The 21,416-nt window shown below is 34.6% G+C and overlaps 1 protein-coding gene across 9 annotated transcripts in view; it reads left to right on the forward strand.

Annotated features, from left to right (window-relative positions):
• PALS2 (protein associated with LIN7 2, MAGUK p55 family member) overlaps positions 1 to 21,416 on the forward strand; it is a 109,382-nt gene that overhangs the window by 66,430 nt on the left and 21,536 nt on the right. For 8 of the 9 annotated variants that reach the window (XM_011731181.3, XM_011731180.3, XM_011731183.3 and 5 more), the window contains 7 exons: positions 498 to 650; positions 1,361 to 1,588; positions 12,709 to 12,750; positions 14,424 to 14,555; positions 16,429 to 16,528; positions 16,859 to 16,927; positions 19,331 to 19,492. In XM_011731181.3, coding sequence (XP_011729483.1) covers positions 498 to 650; positions 1,361 to 1,588; positions 12,709 to 12,750; positions 14,424 to 14,555; positions 16,429 to 16,528; positions 16,859 to 16,927; positions 19,331 to 19,492 — 886 coding nt within the window. The remainder of the gene's footprint in view (positions 1 to 497; positions 651 to 1,360; positions 1,589 to 12,708; positions 12,751 to 14,423; positions 14,556 to 16,428; positions 16,529 to 16,858; positions 16,928 to 19,330; positions 19,493 to 21,416) is intronic. The other variant, XM_071094941.1, reaches the window with a different exon arrangement.

The raw sequence follows: 21,416 nt of genomic DNA on the forward strand, positions 1-21,416 counted from the left end.
TGGTAATATAAAATTTTCTGTCACTGATATAAGATGCTAATATTTATCCATTTTCTATTGAACATCTTTTAACAGACGTTTTGTACATATAAAAAGTATATCATATTACTAACATAGCAATGTTAGGTAAAAATGTCATTTGAATTTGAATTTTTATATGATGACAATGGTGGCAATGAAATCCAGTACCTTCTTTGTACCAGACTGGAAACCTAGGTTCAGTTTACAGTGAACTTGCCAGTTTTTAAAAAGCATCACTAAATTCTGTCAATCTCTTCACATCTCAAAGAAGGAATATGATATTATTTGATGATAATAAAACTATATATTTTTATATCTCTTAAAAAGTATATATTTATTTGATCAACCTGATATTTGGGAATTTAATACTATGTACCTTGAGTAAGCCCTTGGAATAATGAACTAACAAAGTACTTTTAGTAACATATTTCATCAACGTATTGTAAATAACCACAGGTTATTTTGACTCCTCATAGTCACTGTTGGAGGCCCATGATATTGTGGCATCAAAGTGTTATGATTCGCCTCCATCAAGTCCAGAAATGAATAATTCTTCTATCAATAATCAGTTATTACCAGTAGATGCCATTCGTATTCTTGGTATTCACAAAAGAGCTGGGGAACCTTTGGTGAGTATAGATAAATCAGTGCCCTATTAAATCTGAAATATGACATAATTTGTGGTTCAGTCACTATTGCATTTTTTTTCCTTTTCATAATGTTATGAAAGCTGTATTCTTATTTGGCCTGTGTATAAAGACACAGCTGATGCTCTCTCAATTTGGTTTAGTCTGCAAAATTAAACCAAAATGAAAAGTTAAACTGAGCTAGAAGTAGAAATATGGCAAAGGGTAGCAAAAAATTTCAGAAGATGACTACTATGTTTCTTCCTACCCTTTGAAGGCATGAACTGCCCTTTGAAGAAATACTGACAGTATCAAAATATAAAAGGAAGTTGTTATTAAAAATTGAAGCCATACTAGGACTCTCTAAGTAGTGAAGTTTACTATTCCTTGGTAAAATTATTACTTCTGGATCTGACTATAAGAACAGTGAGTGCAAAAAAGGAAAAGCCAGGAATAAATCCATCAGAATGCACAAAATACCTTTTTTTTGCTCTGAGTTTCCATTTAGCCTGTAAGATACATCCTATCCACTAGTGTAATAAACTATACTAGTACACACTTTAATGGGAGTGAAATATTGAAACAGGAGAGAACATATGAAAAGTAAGAATGATTCATTTTACATAGTTTTACAATTATTTTCTTACATATGTTCATGAATATTTAAGCATTTCTCCCTAATAAATGAGAAATCTCTTTCTTATTTCTCATAGGGCGTGACATTTAGGGTGGAAAATAATGATCTGGTAATCGCCCGAATCCTCCATGGGGGAATGATAGATCGACAAGGTCTACTTCATGTGGGAGATATAATTAAAGAAGTCAATGGACATGAGGTTGGAAACAATCCAAAGGAATTACAAGAATTACTGAAAAATATTAGTGGAAGTGTCACCCTAAAAATTTTACCAAGTTATAGAGATACCATTACTCCTCAACAGGTGAGTAATAAAATTTTTGGTAGTATTAAAAATACTTTCATGTTTTTAGTCACAATGTTGGAAATGCTATCAATTGCTACTATTTTGCTAAAGAAAAGAGAAAAACAATCGATTTGAGTATTCTGAAATGCCTTATTTTGTCATGGGTGAATTTTTGAATGTTTAAACAATGCTATTTTACTATTATAAAGGAAGTAGTAAGATTTCTTTGTAAACACCAGGAACCCTGGCATAACAGTAACCTACAGCCAGGTATCAGAAGAACCATAAAGTCTTTGAATTACTAATCTAGCAAACATTTCTGACAGCTGTTACATTCAGGCATTGTGTTAGGCCCTAGGAGAGGTTAAAAATGCAATCCAGATCACCTCCAGCTTAGTGTTTGTGTGATGGATGAAATGACTGATGAGGCCAGAAAAGAGAATGGATATAAAGAAAATCTTGGACCCCTGGTTTGCACACATTTGATCTGTATTTTAAAACTAATTTTAGGTAAACTAGATAATTGAATGGGAAAATGTTTTAGTTATAGAGATTGTCTAGGCTCAGTATGTTAAGTGAATTCAAAAAGAAGAGACATGAGATTATGTAACCAGGTGGCAGATATTTGAAGGTGTGAGGTGATTTGTGAACAACAGCTCTAATGAATGGTTAAAATGACCATTTAGGTTGAAATACCAGTGCCGCCAATTATCAACTTACCTTCTCTGTGCTTCATTTTTCTCATCTATATAGTTAGGGAAAAATTTGTTTTCTCAGAAGTTTGTTATGAAGATTAAATGAGTTAATTCATGTAGTGCTGTCACAGCAACACCTGGCACATAGTGCTCAAGAAGTGGCTGCACTTCTGTGGTGATGAGGCAGTAGTGGTAAAATGGAACCGTAAAGAAAGAGTAAGAAAGTAATTACAGAGGAAGAATTGAAAAGGATGATAGTGTTGGAACCAAAGAGAGGGTTTTCAAGCCTAAGTAATGTAGAAGTAGGTACCTCTAATGTTCAGGTTTATTCCAGAAGTGTATTGTTTGATATATGAATGAAATTATAAGTTTTCTTACATAAGATACTGCCAGTGTATCTTATTTCATATTGTTAAAATGAGAGCTTAAAAGTCTAGTTCTTACATTTCTGTACAGTTATTTGAAATAACATTTCATTGAATGTCTATTTTAAACTGTTCTTTCAAAGGTAAGGATAGATTATTTAGTCATGAATATTAGCATGTAAATTGAACTTCTGAAAATAGATAGGCTTGTAATTAACTTCGGTTGAAATGAAGGTAGTTTCGTGGTCCTCAAGGAAAAGAATTGTGAAAAATAAATGATATTAGTACTTAGACATTTCATATCAGTAGTACCTCTCAGGCTACCTTTATTCCTCAGTTGGCAAATTTTGATTTGTGACACCTGAGGCCTTATCTTGGACTTGGGTAGGTTGGAAGAGTAAAATCTAGAATTTACGTATTTTATTTATTATTATGTGTTAGTTGTAGTAGGAAGATTTTATTTTCCTTCTGTAGTCCAAACTCCAGACTTCTTCTAGCTCACCATGGCTATAATAGACTTTTACAGGCAAAATAAAATTTTAGACTATTAATAACTAGGGCTTTGGCCCACATTCCTACATAGATTTTGCATCCGGTAAACGAACTGAATACGATGAAATGCAAGGATATTTAGCCTTGGTTTAAAGATAAGTTTTCCCCGTTCCATACCCTCTCAAACTCTGCTTTTCACTTAGCATTTAGAGCTGGGGGAATAAATTCACGTAGGAGAGGAGTCGTCTTACAAGCCTGAGGCAACCTGAGGCCTGTCTTGCCGTAAAGAAGAAGAGAAACTATAACATGAAGGCTTCCAAAAGAACATCCAAGTTGAGACTTTTTTTTTTTTTTTTTTTTTTAATGAAAAAGGGAACATTACTCATATGCTGGAATCATAGACATAAACCAGGGCATCTGCAAACCGTGGGCATCCTATTAAGATGCTAGGGAAGCAAGGGCATTTTGCCTCTTCAACTCTTTCACTAAAATCTCCACCATGTAGTGCTGTGGAGCTTGTCTCAGGTCTGGATTGCTGCAAGAGCAAATGAAAGCCAAGAACTCTTCTGTACCACGGTAATGTTTTTCAAAAGCATAGTCAGTAGATTATCTTTATCAGAATCATTTCAGGTGCTTGGTAAAAGTCCAGAATCTGCTATGGGACATAAGTATCTATATTTAAATTTTGAGGACCAGAGTGAGTTAGAAGTAGCCAATTCTGAAGTTCTTCAACTTATATATAGCTTAGATTCCCAGAGGCTATTCATAATTCCATTTGTTTATTAAGGCCAACTGATAGGAATTCTCTCTTATTCTTTGGAACCAACATGACCTGGACAACTAGAAACAATATAACAAAATATATTACAGGACTATTTCACTCAAGGATATTCATTAAAAATTCTCAACAAAGTATTAGCAAATCAGATTTGATTGTGTGTATAACAAAGATAATACAACATATCCAAGTTAGATTTATTATCCCAGGTATGCTAGGAGAGTTTCATATTAGAAAATCCATATGTAACTAAGCACGTTAACAGACGAAAAGAGAATAACCTCAATGGAGAATTTGATAAAATTCAATGATTTTAAAAAATTATTAGTAAATTAGAAATAGAAGAGAAAAGCCTTAATTTTATTACAAAAGAAAAAAAAACTAGAACAAACATTATTGTGAATTAACTAATGTTAGAAGCTTTCCCTTTAAAGTCAGAAACTGGCCTTTCAGCTGGTCTGCCTGAGACCTCTAGTGCCAACCCCAATACCGCACGAAGTTTTATTTCCACTCACGAAATTCCACTTCCGTTTTCATTATAAAATGAAAAAGCCTTCACAAACCGAGAAAAACTTGCCAAATTTCAAGCACAATTGTGCATTGGTAAAAAGGAGCTGCCCTCAGATGATACAGCAAACATTATCTATTGCAACAGATGATTAAAAAAATCTTTAGTTCTCCTGAAAGAAAGTAGGAATAAGCAATATCTCTGATATTAAAGAGGTATGTTTACAAACCAAGGAATGGTGATCTACACTAACAATCCCAATGTTCAGACATCTCTAGCAGCAAACACTTTGACCATTATACCAGCCATGCTGAGACAAAGCAGCTAACAGAAATGCCACCCAGTGTCTTAAACCAGCTTGGTGTCAACAAGCTTAACGAAACTGGCAGAAGCTGGATGGGAAAGTACCACTTACTTTTGGGGAAGTGGTGATCTTGTTCAGAATTTTGATGAAGCTTCCAACAGTGAGGCAAACTGAATTGATTCAGCTTCTAAAAAATAATAAAATTTCAAGAATTTTAACTGCTTTTAAAATGTTTGTTTTATATATGATAAAATGTAAACCTATGATATTTTAAATTCCAAGGCCCTTGGACACTGGGACAATGCCACTTTTTAATTATTGATTATACACAGTTATTTATTTGCAATTAGTGAACCAGAAAATAGTTTAAAACAAAGATAAAGGCTTTGCCTAGTTAAAAAAAAAAAAAAGAAAGAAACTAGAGAAGGATGCTCACTAGCAGCACTTCTATTTAATATTTTCTTGAAGGATACATAAGTACAGTATGACAAAAATAAATTATAGAAGCAAAATGTTTGGAAAGGAGGCAATAAAACTTTTTATTTACAAATATGAGTTTTTGCATAGAAACCCCTCAAAACTACAACTTATTAGAAATAATAAGAGTTTACCAAGGTACCTGAAAATAAGATTAAGACACAAAACTCAATTGCATTTCTGTATGTCATCAGCAAACGTCTAGAAATGTAACTATGACATCATTTATAGTAGAGTCAGAGAATGTCACATTTATGTCTAACCTAAAAAATTCAAGACCTCTACACAAAGGAATTATGAAGAGGATCTAAATAAGCAGGTATATCATGTCATGGACAGGAAGACAATATTGTGAAGATGTTGATTTTTCACGCATTGACTTGCAGATTTAATGGAATTCCAGTCAAAACAGGATTTTCCATGGAATTTGGTAAGATGAATAGCCAAGACACTTTTGAACCAGAAAAGCGGGAATGGGGTCTGATTATTAATGTTTAGGAATTAAGATACTGTGATGTTGGCATAGGAAGAGAGAGCATGATCAGTGGACTTTTAGGGAGCGCAGAAAGAGACCTACACATACATATTACTTTGATATGTGACAGAGATAATGTCTTTCAATGTGGAAAGGAGAGATGATTCAATGAATGGGGGGAAACTGGTTATTCTAGGGATACTGTTTGAAATTGTGTTTCATTCTGCATAGAAAAATCAAGTAAAAGGGGACATGTGTTCAGTAAACATGTAAAGATATATTAAAAATCATAATGTGATATACCATTAAGTTGGTAAAATTATAGCTGTGAATCAACAGCATCTTTTCTACATTGTTGGTGGCAGTGTGTATTGTTATAAACACATTAGGAAGAAAAGTTTAATAATGTCTCTTAGAGTTCAATATTCACATATATCCAGCTGCGGTAATTCCCTAGAGCAATTCTTATGTATGTACAGCTGGAAACATGTTAATAAGCATGTAAACCCCAGAAGATTACATGCATATAGCATGATACTTTAAGTTTAAAATAACTATATAATTTTAAAGAGTACATATAGATGCAATAGAACTATATACAAAATGAAAAGCAAGGAGTTTGTGAATCCAAGATTCAGGGTGAAGTGTGCCTTGGTTGGGGAAACCAGAATGATGGGATGGGATGGAATGAGAGCAGGAGAATCAAGTAGGATTTTAATGTTAGTTTTAGGTGGCAAGTACGTAGCTATTATATTATTAAAACTAATTAAATCAACAAAAGCAGTCCTTGCATAAACCAGTGATATAAACATAAGAATTATGATTAGTATAATTTTGGCCTAGGTTAGTAGTTAGTAGATTTTTTTTTTTTTTGACAGAATCTAGCTCCGTCACCCAGGCTGGAGTGCAGTGGCATGATCTTGGCTCACTGCAATCTCCACTGCCCAGGTTCAAGCAATTTTCCTGCCTCAGCCTTCCAAGTAGCTGGGACTACAGGTGTGTGCCATCATGCCCGGCTAATTTTTGTATGATTTTTAAAATAAAATTTTCTATTTGGCTGAGGCTTGAATTTGTGGCCCTCAGATATTTATCAGAGAGGAACATGGATTGCCCTTCAAAACTTTTTTAACCAAACATATATTCTTGTTACCTTGCTGTTCTCAAAAATATGTGTGTACATCTGTATGTAACCAAGTAGACCAAGTTCATACACTGAACATTTTTAGAAAAAGCATCCTTCCTTTTTTTTTAGAAAAAGCATCTCAGCTAGTGTTGTGGAAAATCTCTTAGCAATGATCACCATCTTGTCACTCACTCTGAAGTGCAGATTCAGATGGACCTGGAACTATGATTTAAGAACTAGGTTCTATAAGCAACATGTGCACCATGTTAAGCCAACACATTCCCAAATGAATTACTAGCCACCTTCTGATTTAACATCAGGGTCAAGGTGGAACTGATTTTCTAGCCATTTCATCCATTTAATTTTTTTCCCACTAATTATTGTCATTTGCATAAGCATAGTGTATTCCTGTGCCATGTTTTCTCAGTACTTCTACTGTTTTTATATTTACTTTAAAAAAATCCTTGAGATAAAGTTTATATAAATAAAGTGTGCAATTTGATACATGTGGACATACATAATGTACCCGTGAAATCAACACAATTGAGATGATGAACACTCCCAGAAATTTATTTGTGTCCATTTCTTTTTCTTTCTTTCTTTTTTGAGACAGGGCCTCACTCCTTCACCCAGGCTGGAGTGCAGTGACATGATCACAGCTCACTGCAGCTTCAGCCTCCCAGGGCTCAAATAATCCTTCTACCTCAGCCTTCTGAGGAGCTGGGACCACAGATATGCACCACCACACCTGGCTAATTTTTTTTTTTTTTTTTTTTTTTTTGTAGACACAGGGTTTCGCCACGTTGTCCAGGCTGTCTTGAACTCCTGTGCTCAAGCGATCTGCCCGCCTCAGCCTCCTAAAGTGCTAGGATTACCAGCATGAGCCATTGCTCCTGGCCTCCCAGCTTCTTTGTGTCCACTTCTCATCCTTCCCTCCTGCTCCCTTTTTCTCTCCCACCCCTGACTCCAGGCAGCTACTGCTCTGCTTTTTGTCACTTTAAATTATTTTGCATTTTCCATATTTTTATATAAATGGAATACATGTAATCCTTTTTGGATATTGTTTGATTCATTTGTTTAGCTTCCCTCAGCATAGTTGTTTGGGGATTCATTCATGTTATGTGTATTGATAGTTCATTTATTTTTATTGACAAGTAATATTCCATTGCATGGCTGTACCACAGTTTGTTTATCCATTACCTGGCTGATGAACATTTTTTTTGTTGCCAGTTTGGGGCTTTTACAAATAAAGCTGCTATGGACATTTGCATATAAGTCTCTTGAGTATATACCAGGGGTTGAAGGATTGAGTCATATGGTAGGTATATGTTGAACTTCTGAAGAAATGACTAAACTATTTTCAAAAGTTAGTATACCAACTTAAATTTCCACCAACATTGTATGAAAGTTCCAATTACTCTGCATTTTGAACAACATGTGGTATGGCCAGTCTTTAAAATTTTAGCCATTCTAATAGTGTGTAGTGGTATCTCATTGTGATTTTAATTTGCATTTTCCTAATAACTAATAATATTGAACATATTTTTATGTGTTTATTTGCCATACTTATGTGCACTTTGGTGAAGTGTCTTCAAATCTTTTGTCCATTTTTTGTTGAATTGTTTTTCTTAGTTTTGAGTATTCTTTATGTATTCATGATACAAGTGCTTCATCAGAATTGAGATTTGCCAAGACTTTCTTCCAGTCTCTATCTTGTCTTTTCATTCTCTTAACAATGTCATTCAAAGAGCAGAAGTTCTGAATTTTTATGAAATCCAATTTATCATTTTTTTTCTTTGAGTCATCCTTTTGTGGCTTTATTTAAGAAGTCTTTGTATAACCTAAGGTCATGAAGATTTTCTCCAATTTTTTTTTCTACAAGTTTTACAGTTCTATCTATGCTGTACATCTGAGTCTATGATACATGTACTGTATGTTAATTTTTATATAGGATGTGAGGAAAGGATCGAAGTTTATCTTTTGCATATGAATATTCAATTTTTCCAGCTCAGTTTATTGAAAAGACTATTTCTTTCATCAAATTTGGAAAAACTTTGACAGTAGTTTCTTCAGACATTTTTCCTGTTTTTCTGTTTCTTCTGTCCTCTGGTGACTTCAGTTACATGAATATTAGGCCTCTTGAAGTTGTCCCGTGGCTCACTGATTAGTTCATTTATTTCAGCCTTTTTTCTCTGTATTTTTCATGTTGGATATTTTCTATTTTGTCTTCAAGTTAACTGATCTTTTCTTTTGCAACTTCTAATCTGCTATTAATCACACCTAGTGGGTATTTTTCATCTCAGATATTTTGGCTTTCATTTCTAGAAGTTCAGATTGCATCTTTTTTATATCTGCATGTGTTTAATAGACTTAATCCTTCCTATAGTTTCTTGAACCATGAATATAATATGTAAAGTTAAAACAATTACTGTAATGTCCTTGTCTACTAATTCTAGCATATTTGTCATTTCTGGATCACTTGATTTTTCTCCTTGTTGTAGGTTATATTTTCCTCCCTCTTTGCATGCTTGGTCATTTTTGATGGGCTGCCAGGCATCATGAATTTCACCTTGTTGGGTACTGGATATTTTTGCATTAGAAATACTCGCTTTTTTTTTTTCTTCCAACCTTTTTTTTTTTTTTTTTTTTTTTTTTGAGTCTCACTCTGTCACCAGGCTGGAGTACAGTGGCACAATCTCAGCTCACTGCAACCTCTACCTCCTGGGTACAAGCGATTCTCCTGCCTCGGCCTCCCAAGTAGCTGGGACTACAGGCACATGCCACCAGGCCCAGCTAATTTTTTAATTTTTAGTAGAGATAGGGTTTCATCATGTTGGCCAGGATGGTCTCGATCTCTTAACCTCATGATCCATCTGTCTCAGCCTCCCAAAGTGCTGGGATTACAGGCATGAGCCACTGTTCCCGGCCCTTCCAACTTTTAGGCTCAAGAAGTGTGTGTACAGGTCTGTTACATGGATAAATTACATGTTTCTGGAGTGTAGTGTACAAATGATTTTGTCACCCAGGTAGTGAGCATGATACCTGATAGGTAGTTTTTCAGTCCTCACCCTCCTCTTATCATCTGCCTTCAAGTAAGCCTCAGAGTCTGTTGTTCTCCTTTTTGTGTCGATATATACTCAATGTTTAGCACCCACTTACAAGTGAGAACATGTCGTAATCTGGTTTTCTGTTCCTGCATTAATTGGCTTAAGATAATGGCCTCCAGCTATGTACATGTTGCTCAAAGAACATGATTTTATTCTGTTTATGGCTGCATAGTATTCCATGATGTATATATGCCAAAATTTCTTTATCCAGTCCACCATTATTGGGCATCTAGGTTGATTCAATATCTTTGCTGTTATGAAAAGTGCTATGATGAACATATGTGTACATGTGTCTTTATGGTAGAATGATATATATTCCTTTGGGTATATACCCGGTAATGGGATTGCTGGGTCAAATGGTAGTTCTGTTTTAAGTTCTTTGAGAAATCTCCAAAATGCTCTTCACAGTGGCTGAACTAATTCACATTTCCACTAGCAGTTCCCTTTTCTCTGCAACTTTGCCAACATGTTATTTTTTGACATTTTAGTAATAACCATTCTTAACCTTTGTTCTAGGATACAGATGATTCTTTTAAATCTTGCTTTTTAAGATTTATTAGATATGATTGCAGGATGTAGTTTAGCTCATAACCCTTCTAAGTATTCACGGCCTGTGAATTATGAAGATTTTTCCACCTGGCCTGGTGAGAACAGAAACTATTCTTGACCGTATACAGCTTCCCTATATTGTTCCCTGTAATGCTTTCAAATGATTCTTTACCATCATGAGGAAAGAGTTACACAGAGAGAGGGTGCAGGTAGCTTCCTCATACACGTGCATTGATTAAGTACTCAGCTGAAAACAGAAGGAGTCCCTCACAATTGTCTCTGAAGTCTTTCCTCACTGATACTGTGTTCCATGCACTGTAACCACCTTGATCTCCCAGGTCTCCCAGTTCATCTCCTGAACGTGGAGACCATCAGGCTTCACCTTTCTCCCTTTCTGAGTTGCAGCCTGGAAACTCTCTGTCCTGTTAGCTGGGGCAATTGTGTAGCTCATCTTGTTTCTTCCCATCTTTTGGGATCACTGTCTTCATTGCCTGATCTCTGACATCTTGAAAGACATTGTTTCACATATTTTATCAACATAGTTTTTAGTTGTTTCAAGTTGGAGGGTCCTTGTTATTTCATCTGAATCCAAATGGGAGTCAGTTATCCTTATTACTTTAAAAATTTAATTTTTGTATAGGTGAATCATTCCTCATGGTTTGAAAATCAAAAAATGTAAATATGTATTCAGTTGAGATCTCCCTCCGAATCCTTCCCACTACCAACCTAGTCCTCATCCCCCCACCAGTAAAAACTATGCTATTAGTTTATCTTTCCAGAATTTCTTCATTCATATGCTAGTAAATAAAAATTACATATCCTTTTTCACCTTCCACCTCCTTTTTCATAGAAAGGTTGCATAGTATACATGCTATCCTGAACCTTATTTTTTTTGCTTAACCATCTATCTTGAGGATATTTCCTTATTGGTGCATACACTTCCTGTTGACACACATCACCTACACACACACACTTTTTTAACGACTAAATATAGTACCACATCATGTAGACATACCGTCATTTGTTTAACCAGTTCCTTTTTGTTAAACAATTAGGTTGCTTCCAATCTTTTGCTGTTAGGAATAATGTAGTCTTGTGCATAAGTCATTTTGGATGTATCTGCATAACATAGCTGTTGAATACATTCCCAGACATGGATTACTAGGTCAGAGGGTTTATGCGTTTGTAATCTTGATAGCTATTGCCAAATTGGCCTCCCAAGAGGTTGAACCATTCTTCCACAAGCCTTTTAGAAAGAAAATGCCTATTAACCCACAGTTCTTTTATAGAAGGTTATAAAATACAAGGATTTCTGCTAATCTGATAGGAAAAAAGTGTTAATAAAGTAGTTTTAATTTGTATTTCTACTCTGAATGAAGTTGTTGAACATCTCTTATGCTTAAAAGCCATTTGTACTTCCTTTTCCTTATACTTTAAATTGTTTTGGTCATTCAGTTGTTTTTAGTAATAAGAATATGAAATAGATATTTTAGTAGGTGGTGTTTAGTCATTTCTTAATGATGAATGAGCAGTTAACATCCATAGCCTGTAAGTGCAACACTTTAAATTGCATTTAATAAAATATAATTATACTAAGTCTAGTCATATCTTTAATGGTTTTAGAGTCATTACAAAATGGTTAGATCAAAGGTTGGGTTAATTGATTTTTCAGAAAAATTTTCGAAGTTCAAAGTAAAATCAGGTTAATCTGAGTTTTTGACCTTAAGACTAATGTTCTAAAACTACTTTAATAAATGAAAAAAAAATAGAAATTAATCTAGAAATCTTTTACCTTTGAGAGATGTGGTTTGTATTCCACAAATAATGGCATGTCCATAACAATTCCATGGATGTTGGAGGAATGAATATTTGAAATTTGGACTATCTTGTAAAGTCTGAGCTTTATGGTTACAAAATATATTCTGTTCCACACATAAGAATGGTAATCACATTCGTGGTTAGATGACAGGATTCTCTTGCTATTCTTCAATCATTGCATCTTTCTTGAGAAGTAAGGAGTATGCAGGTATTTTTATAACTTTGCATACCAATCCTTTCTTTCTGCCTGATCTCAAATACCTTTAACTTTTTGTTCTATCATTTGTAACTTGCAGGTATTATACTTTGTGGACAATTAATTAGGGAGGTAGTTGCCTTACCAAATGAGTGAAGTAATAAAATGGTCTAGTAGTTTGTTTATATTTTCTTAATTTATTATAAATTAAAAGTCTGGCTTTATTTATGCAATTACAAATATATTTTTAGAGTTGCATCAGTATGGAGAGGCATCCAGCACACATCCATCAGGTATGCTGTCATTCCAGAACATTCTCTGGTACTTCATTTTTCTGTCTTAGCCAACTAAATTTTCTTTGATTAAATTTAATTATTTTGGTTTTTTCCTGTTTTCAAAACATGGAGCTGCATGACATTATCAAGTTAGCCAATTGTCACACTTTAGCAATCTTAATGTTTGTATGCTTGCTTTTTAGATCTAAAATTATATATCAGGAAAAAAAATTATTGACTTACTGATTTAAGGATTAATATTTAGCTTTTCTAGAGTAGTTGAAAATGTTCTGAATGCTTTCTGTGAAAATCATCTAATTATAAATAACTAAGATTTTATTACATGTTCCCAGATTTAGTTATTTTAAAATTATTTTGTATGCATTGATCACAGTACTTTTACCACACTAATAATATAATATGTCTACTTGTGTTATTTGAATTTTGTTTGGTTACAGAAGTATGATAAACAAATAGAAAAAGAACATTGTTATTTTGACTAATTGTGTGCTTTCTTGCTTATTACAGTTTACATGCTGATTAATGCTAAGGCAGTTCTTTAGAAGATAACATTTGAATTTCTATAAATATGTATAAAACAAGTCTGTTTTAAGAAAGCAATTGGGCTGGGCACAGTGGCTTATGCCTGTAATCCCCATACTTTGGGAGGCCAAGGAGGGTAGATCGCTTGAGATCAGGAATTTGAGACCATCCTGGCCAACATGGTGAAACCTGATCTCTACTAAAAATACAAAAATTAGCCAGGCGTGGTGGCACATGCCTGTAATTTCAGCTATTTGGGAGGCTGAGGCAGGAGAATCACTTGAACCTGGGAGACAGAGGTTGCAGTGAGCAGAGATCACGCCACTGCACTCCAGCCTGGGTAAAAGAGTGAGACTCTATCTGAAAAAAGAAAAAAGAAAGCAATTGGTCTGAACTTTCCATCAAATACCAAAAATGCATAATTTAATTAGAATTTAAATTAAAGCAAATAAGCCAAATAGTCCCAATTTTGGAGATCATAACTAACAGTGTAAACTGACATACTTTTATTAATAAAGCAAATGTGAAAGAAATGTATGTACACAAATGAATTTAAAATGGAAAATAGTTTCAAGACCTTTTCAGTATTTGTCTTACAATGGAATTTAATGTTGATCATTTAAATTTAAGATGAGCATATAAATCAGAGCAAGATGATTCAAGAAAAGTATTTAAGACTACCAAATATATTTCATATCTGACTTCGACATGAACTTTTATTGTTTAATTTTGGTTTCAGGGCCTTTTCACAAAGTTCTAATACATCTGAAATATAAACCTTAAATCAACTACCTGTAGTATTTCAGGATGTTAATTGGATCATAGCATTTGCTTGCTTTAAGAATTATGCAGTGTTGGTTGGAAAATCAAGTGAAAAGATTGAAGGAAAGTGGAAGAATGGTGGGATAGAATGATTATCAAACTCTTGTTGATTTAAAGTTAGATATTAGAGATGAAGTTTTATTATCTTTGATACCAAAATCTGTTAATATTCTAATAACTTGATTTCCATTTATGAGAGACAAGTTCATTATCTGAAGTACTAAATACATTTTCAGTTACAATTAAATCAGTGGTTTGACAAGGATTTTTTAAATTCAGTGGAAGTGATATAACTATAGTATTTTTAATTGTGCTGTGTGTTTTAGGTATTTGTGAAGTGTCATTTTGATTATAATCCATACAATGATAACCTAATACCTTGCAAAGAAGCAGGATTGAAGTTTTCCAAAGGAGAAATTCTTCAGATTGTAAATAGAGAAGATCCAAATTGGTGGCAGGTTAGTATGCTTCTCAGAAGTTCCTCAACGACTTTTCTAATTTTAATCTTAGATCTGGTTAATATCTGAATATTCAGGAAGAATATTAGCATTTGTTACAATGATTTTTCCCACATGAACAGCTCCTGCTTCATGGCTACTAATTTTGTGGACATAAGATCAAATTGGGAGGGAATTTGTAAGTAGCTCTTAATAAGTGCAGAATTAACCAGCCTGTGGCACTAACCAGTTGGTTTAGGGAATAGACCAGTTGGTTTTTTTCACATGGGTAATTGCATTAAAATATGCTATTGACCAAGAAGAACTCACTTGGGTCATCCCTTTTAAAAAGATATTTGGGTTTTGTTTATTTTAAGTAGGAGTCTTTTACTATGAAGTAGGTCTTTCTCTTGTCTCCTCTCCCTCATGTTCGTTCATAGCAAGTAAAGCATAATTTCTTAAGGTCTTAATGTCTATTTGCTCACCTCTTCTCAGATACTGGGAAATGGAGATTCACTCTATCAGTTTTGTTAGGTTTTAGATTAAAATCTGTGTATATGGAAAGAGATGTGTATTATCACTGCATTTTTCCCTCCTTTTTTCAGAAGATCTGTTTAATGGTATTCTTTTTTCTTCTCCTCATGTAGCTTTCAGAAACCCCTAGCAGCAGTAATAAGTCTGTTTTTGTAATTGTTTATATTAGCTAACAACCACAGTATTCAGAACTGGAGAAACTGACAAGTCAGGAAGTCTGAAATGCCTTAAACTATCAAAGCAAATGAGAGTTTTACTAAAGAACAAGAAGTAAGAGGAAAGGATCCAGGACTTAGCACCAAATTCTAAAATTAACTGAGATATTGGTACTCACATTAGCTCTAAAATATAGATCTACTTCTAAGGAGAAACAAATCACAGAATGAGAGCAGTCTTACTAATGTGTCCTTAAATTTAAATTAAGACATTATTGCGTATAGGTGCACTGTGTGTTGAGACAGCTAAGAAATGGGTAAATTAAACAATCTATGATTTCAAGAGGTTTCCCCTGAACTTTTTAGATCCCTCATTTAAAAAATCTCTCTGTGTCTGTGTCCTTTATTGAATTATTCTAGTTTTCCTTCTTTTTTCTTTTTCCTATGAATGCGATCTCTTAGTTTTCTCTTCTAACCTCAATTCTTCTCTCAATTTCTCCCTGCATTTTGATGGTTGGTTACTTTAATTCTGTTTTTCAGGATTTTAATTGCTAAAAGTTATACTGGATTTTCTATGCTAGTTGTAAGGTTAGAAATACTAACTTTGTGAGATAAATCACTAACAGCCAGTTCTCCAGCCACTGTTTTAAAATATTTCTTTGGAGCTTATTTTAAAAGTTAGCTATTTCACGTTAGGTAAAGTTTTGCCTAGTTTAAATTTACAAACTCTTGGGATATTCATACTCCTGGTAGCATAGATTAAAATCTACACTTTATATTCCAAATAGTATCTCCTTTTCATTTGATTTGGCCTGAAATACCAACATAGTAGGATTAAGGTTGACAGTAAATGTCTTTTAAAGGGTGCTAGATAAAATGTCGTGTTAATACATCTTATTATAGAATAGCGTTTATTTTCCTTTTCCAACTTAGTATTATAAATAAGAAGTTTAAGCAATTTAACTTGTATTTTGGTCCCCAAATTTCACTACCAGATATCAGATATGAAGAATTTTAGGTGCCAATTGATTCCTCAGTGCTGAATTGTTTAAGTATCTTAACTGACAATGCTATGGATGTAAATCTCAAGGTTGTTTTTAAAAGCAAATATGACTTTTTTTAACTGACCACTGCTTGTCCTACTTAATAGAATATGGTCTCAAATTTTGGTCACTGAGATATACAATTCGTTAATTTGATTCTAGGCTAGCCATGTAAAAGAGGGAGGAAGCGCTGGTCTCATTCCAAGCCAGTTCCTGGAAGAGAAGAGAAAGGCATTTGTTAGAAGAGACTGGGACAATTCAGGTGATGAGCTCGACAAAATAAGTAACAAGCAGTCCTTTGTGACCACCTTTCTTTGTCTCTCTTGTCTAAATAAGCAAATGCATTTATTTAAAATATGTCTAGAATGAATCCCTCCCTCTACTTTAGCTCTCATAAGTAATCTTTTTGATCCCGTTCTGCCACCTGCTGGTAGAGTATCAAAATTCAGTGGCTTAACTCACCCCCACCCTCTTTTGCTTCCTAGGATGCAACATTGGGAAGATAATTCTCCCACCCCTATAAAATACTACAGGGCAATTTTTTCATGTTCTGACATACTACTTAAGTTATATTTGTTTTATCATCCTTCAGGACCTTTTTGTGGAACTATAAGTAGCAAAAAAAAGAAGAAGATGATGTATCTCACAACCAGAAATGCAGGTAGGTTTTAAATACTTTTTGAGAAGTCCAAGTGAAGTAGCTATATGTCATTTAGTGTGGCATAAACTCTGAATATACAGCTTTAAGTGAATGTAATTCAGATTAGTACCTAGTTGCAAGGGACTGGCATATGAACACATGGTGCAATATAATATAAATTATTTAAATCCTGGCATTATATATACTACGATGTGCTTTATTTTGTGAGTATAGTTTATAACAAAACAAATTGGTTAGGATTTTTACTTGTCTTAATGAAGAAGCAGTATTATAATTGAAACTATTTGTCCAGAGAATTTTGAAATAGTAATTTATGTGCCATTTCTAAAGGGTAGAATGCCTTTGTCAAGATGTTAAAAGAGTTATGTTTAAGGGCAACTGTATCCTGCTATAACACTGACCATGGTACTTTTAGAAAAATAGCACTGGACCACATGAATCTTGGTCTGATATAATAGAATTCCTTCTTAAATCTTTTAGTCATGCAGAAAGAAATATTTTTAAAAAGAAAGATATGGTAACTGTGTGAGATGATGAATATGTTTAATAGCTTGATTGAGGTAATCATTCACAGTGTACACATTCATGAAAACATCAAGTTGTACACTTCATATACAATTCCTATTTGTCAGTTATACCTCAGTAGAGCTGAAAGGATTTTTAAAAACAATTTAGAATAAAACCCCAGACCTGTATTGGCTACTCATTTGAAGTTAAAAATAAATAAATAAAAAGGAAGGAAGGGAAAGAATGGAAACTACTATATTTATTCTTCCCAGTTGCAGAGGATGACAGGAGTAAAAAGCAGCTCTATGAATCAGAAATTTCTGGAGGCTTAATCAAAGCAGTTGGCAATTTTAAAAGTACTTTCTTGACTTCAGAGCTACCTCTATGCTGGTAATAAACTAAACAGCACACCCTAAAAGAAAATAATATAGAAGGCAGAAGTAGGCTTGTTTTCTCTTAATATTGGTTTAATCTACTGTGGGGAAATTGTGCAAAGAAAGAGTTGCTATTAGGATAATAAGCTAAGGAAGGAGTGTTATTACTACAGATTGAGAGTTACAGTAACAACAGGTAATATAATATTTCAAATCATCACTTTGGCCCTATTCTTCATAAAATATATGCCCATAAGGCTTTTTTTGCAAAATAGAAAATTCATAATTTGCCCACTAAGATTATACTTTTGGATTATGTTTCTAGTGAAAACAGTGTATCTAAAATTTGTTTTATATGTAAATTTCAAAATCTTAATATTTAAATGTATGTTGTCAGTAAATGTCAGTATGTTGAATTTTCTAATCAAACTGATAATTGTAGATTTGCCATACAATATTCATTTATATAATTGGAAGGTCACTCGTTCCATGGAACTTAAGCAACCACACTAGGTTTGCTCCTGTCCTCTGTATTTGATACATACTTTCTATATAAACTGGTCTGTAATTTGATTATTTATATTAAAGGATTTCTACTGACAAATTGATAATAGATTTCAGTGGATAGAATCTCTGATAAATAAGGATAAAACATAGAATTTTTCTAGCTTGATTAATCAGACTAATTTTTTCTTTTTTTTTTTTTTGAGACAGAGTCTCGCTCTGTCACCAGGCTGGAGTGCAGTGGCATAATCTCGGCTTACTGCAGTCTCCACTTCCCGGGTTCAAGTGATTCTCCTACCCCAGCCTCCCGAGTAGTTGGGACTACAGGTGCGCACCACCATGCCCAGCTAATTTTTTGTATTTTTTTAGTAGAGACAGGGTTTCACCATGTTGGCCAGGATGGTCTCGATTTCTTGACCTCGTGATCCCACCACCTCAACCTCCAAAAGTGCTGGGATTACAGACATGAGCCACCATGCCCGGCCCGATTAGACAAATTTTTAGGGGCAAATGGATGGACCAGGTGTTTAAAGCAAGATATAAAATAATTTACTGGGCCAGGCACAGTGGCTCATGCCTACAATCCCAGCACTTTGAGAGGCTGAGGCAGGAGGATCACTTGAGGCCAGTAGTTTGAGACCAGCCTGGGCAACATACCAAGATCCCGTCTCTACAAAAGAAATTAAAAATTAGCTGGGTATGGTGGCCCATGCCTGTGGTTTCATCTACTTGGGAGACTTCCTTGAGCCCAGGAGTTCAAGGGTACGGTGAACTAAGATTGCAACACTATACTCTACCCTGGGTGACAGTGAGCCCTGGTCTTAAAAACAATAATAAAATAATTATTATTTATTGTACTTTACCAAATTTGTAAAAACAAATCTATGCTAAGTGGGTACAAGTCAAGTGATATTTAACTATCAAGACAGCTAAGCCATTACTAGACAGAATTGCAGAGATTTCTTTCATGTATATAAAAGATGACTAAATATATATTCCTATTTGCTTTTTCATTTAGAATTTGATCGTCACGAAATCCAGATATATGAGGAGGTAGCCAAAATGCCTCCCTTCCAGAGAAAAACATTAGTATTGATAGGAGCTCAAGGTGTAGGCCGAAGAAGCTTGAAAAACAGGTTTATAGTATTGAATCCCACTAGATTTGGAACTACGGTGCCATGTAAGTTTTCTGTGTTTTCCTTGGTATGCAATTGGCAGGAAAGAGTATGGACATATGGAGGAGAGGGGGATTATTATCGTTAATTATTGCTATTCCCAAATAAGTTTTCTTTATTGCAGTGAAAATGAACAAGTAAAAGACATTGAAAAATTTAGTAATTCTATAGCTGTTGTGAGATAGTGCTGCAGTGCTGTTGGCTTGCTGTCTGGTGGCAAGTGCTTCTCTAAACTGTTCAGTTCAGAAATCTTAGAATTAAATGCCTATATTTGGCTGGGCGCGGTGGCTCACGCCTGTAATCCCAGCACTTTGGGAGGCCGAGACGGGCGGATCACGAGGTCAGGAGATCGAGACCATCCTGGCTAACACCGTGAAACCCCGTCTCTACTAAAAAATACAAAAAACTAGCCGGGCGAGGTGGCGGGCGCCTGTAGTCCCAGCTACTGAGGCAGGAGAATGGCGTGAACCCGGGAGGCGGAGCTTGCAGTGAGCTGAGATCCGGCCACCGCACTCCAGCCTGGGTGACAGAGCGAGACTCCGTCTCAAAAAAAAAAAAAAAAAAAAAAGAGTTAAATGCCTATATTTAAGAATTGTGGCAAGATAGGCATTTAGGATTTTCTTGTACTGATGTCTGTCTAAAAAATTGGATTTTTCAGCCATTTTAGTGTAAAGAAAAGGGGAAAGCTTCTGACCCTCAGACGTAGCCAGTGTGGCAACAGCTGTATGAATTTACGTGGCCTGGGTTGTAGCTCTCAGTTGTGCAAGGTTATAAACCTGATTTTTGATAGCACATCAAGAGTGATTCATCTTTTACTGCAGGCAGCATTAATTAAGGTTACAAAGTCTGATATATAGAATAAAATAATATTGATGAGAAGTATAACCATTAAGTGAATCAAACACTCATTTTATGGTCTTTGCATTCATTTCTCTATTTGCGTATTTACATAGAAAGTTTAATAATCAATGTCAGAAGTATGCTTGATGAGAATGGAGTTAGATCAAGGAATTCGATGATGTTAGTGACTTACTGTAGTGACTAATACACATTTGTCTATAAATGTGGGGACTATTATACATTTGTCTTTGTTTTTGAAATACATGAATCTTTACTTGTGAACTTAGATGTTCTCTCCCTTGAAGAAAGCAGGAGATAAGCTAACGTTGCTTTCTTAATTCCCTTTGCTATGCTTCTATTTCTGACCAAAGCCCCCTTTTAATACGGCATTCCTTTAGGTATATTGATGCCTTCAAGCTATTTTGAGTCAAATCCTAGCCTAACTTTAACCCCATCTCTTTTAATTGAATTTTAGAGTTTCTCTGGTTTTGTCCAGTATATTTTGGGTTTAATTCTCAGTGAGTACTCTTATTGCTAAAATTCTTAAAAGTTAGGGAAATAGCCTTGTCATTGCCCCCATGTGCTGCTTGTAATTCCTTCAGAGTAAGTCTTCTGTTTCTACTGTAGGCATTGTAAAACACTAAATTTAGACAAATCCTAGTAAAGTGATTAACAAAACAAAAACTTCACTGTAATCAAAGTATGTTAAAGCTGCAATTGTGAAATAAAGAAAAAGTTTTTCGCTTTTATCAAATTAATATGTGCCCAATATTTTCAGCAAGTAGTTCTTAAAGACATATAATGAGGGAAAAAATAACCCCTTCTCTTCCCCTGCCTCACCACGGGTTCACTTATGAAAAACAGTCACTTTTCATTGTTTTTGCTATTTCTTTTGGTAGTGTTCCATATTTCTTAATAATGTCTTTAGTCTGCTGTTTCCTGCTGTATCCAGTTTAGGCCTTATCTGTTGACTTCTTGACTGTCCTTCCAATATAAAGATAGCTGTATTTTCAGTTAGTTCAATTTTACTTTCTTGAATAGGCCTTTCCCCTTCTGTGACCCAGGAATCTCCGGAGTTCTGTTTTTCCT

This window comes from Macaca nemestrina, chromosome 4 (assembly GCF_043159975.1).
Source record: "Macaca nemestrina isolate mMacNem1 chromosome 4, mMacNem.hap1, whole genome shotgun sequence".
Lineage (NCBI taxonomy): Eukaryota > Metazoa > Chordata > Mammalia > Primates > Cercopithecidae > Macaca > Macaca nemestrina.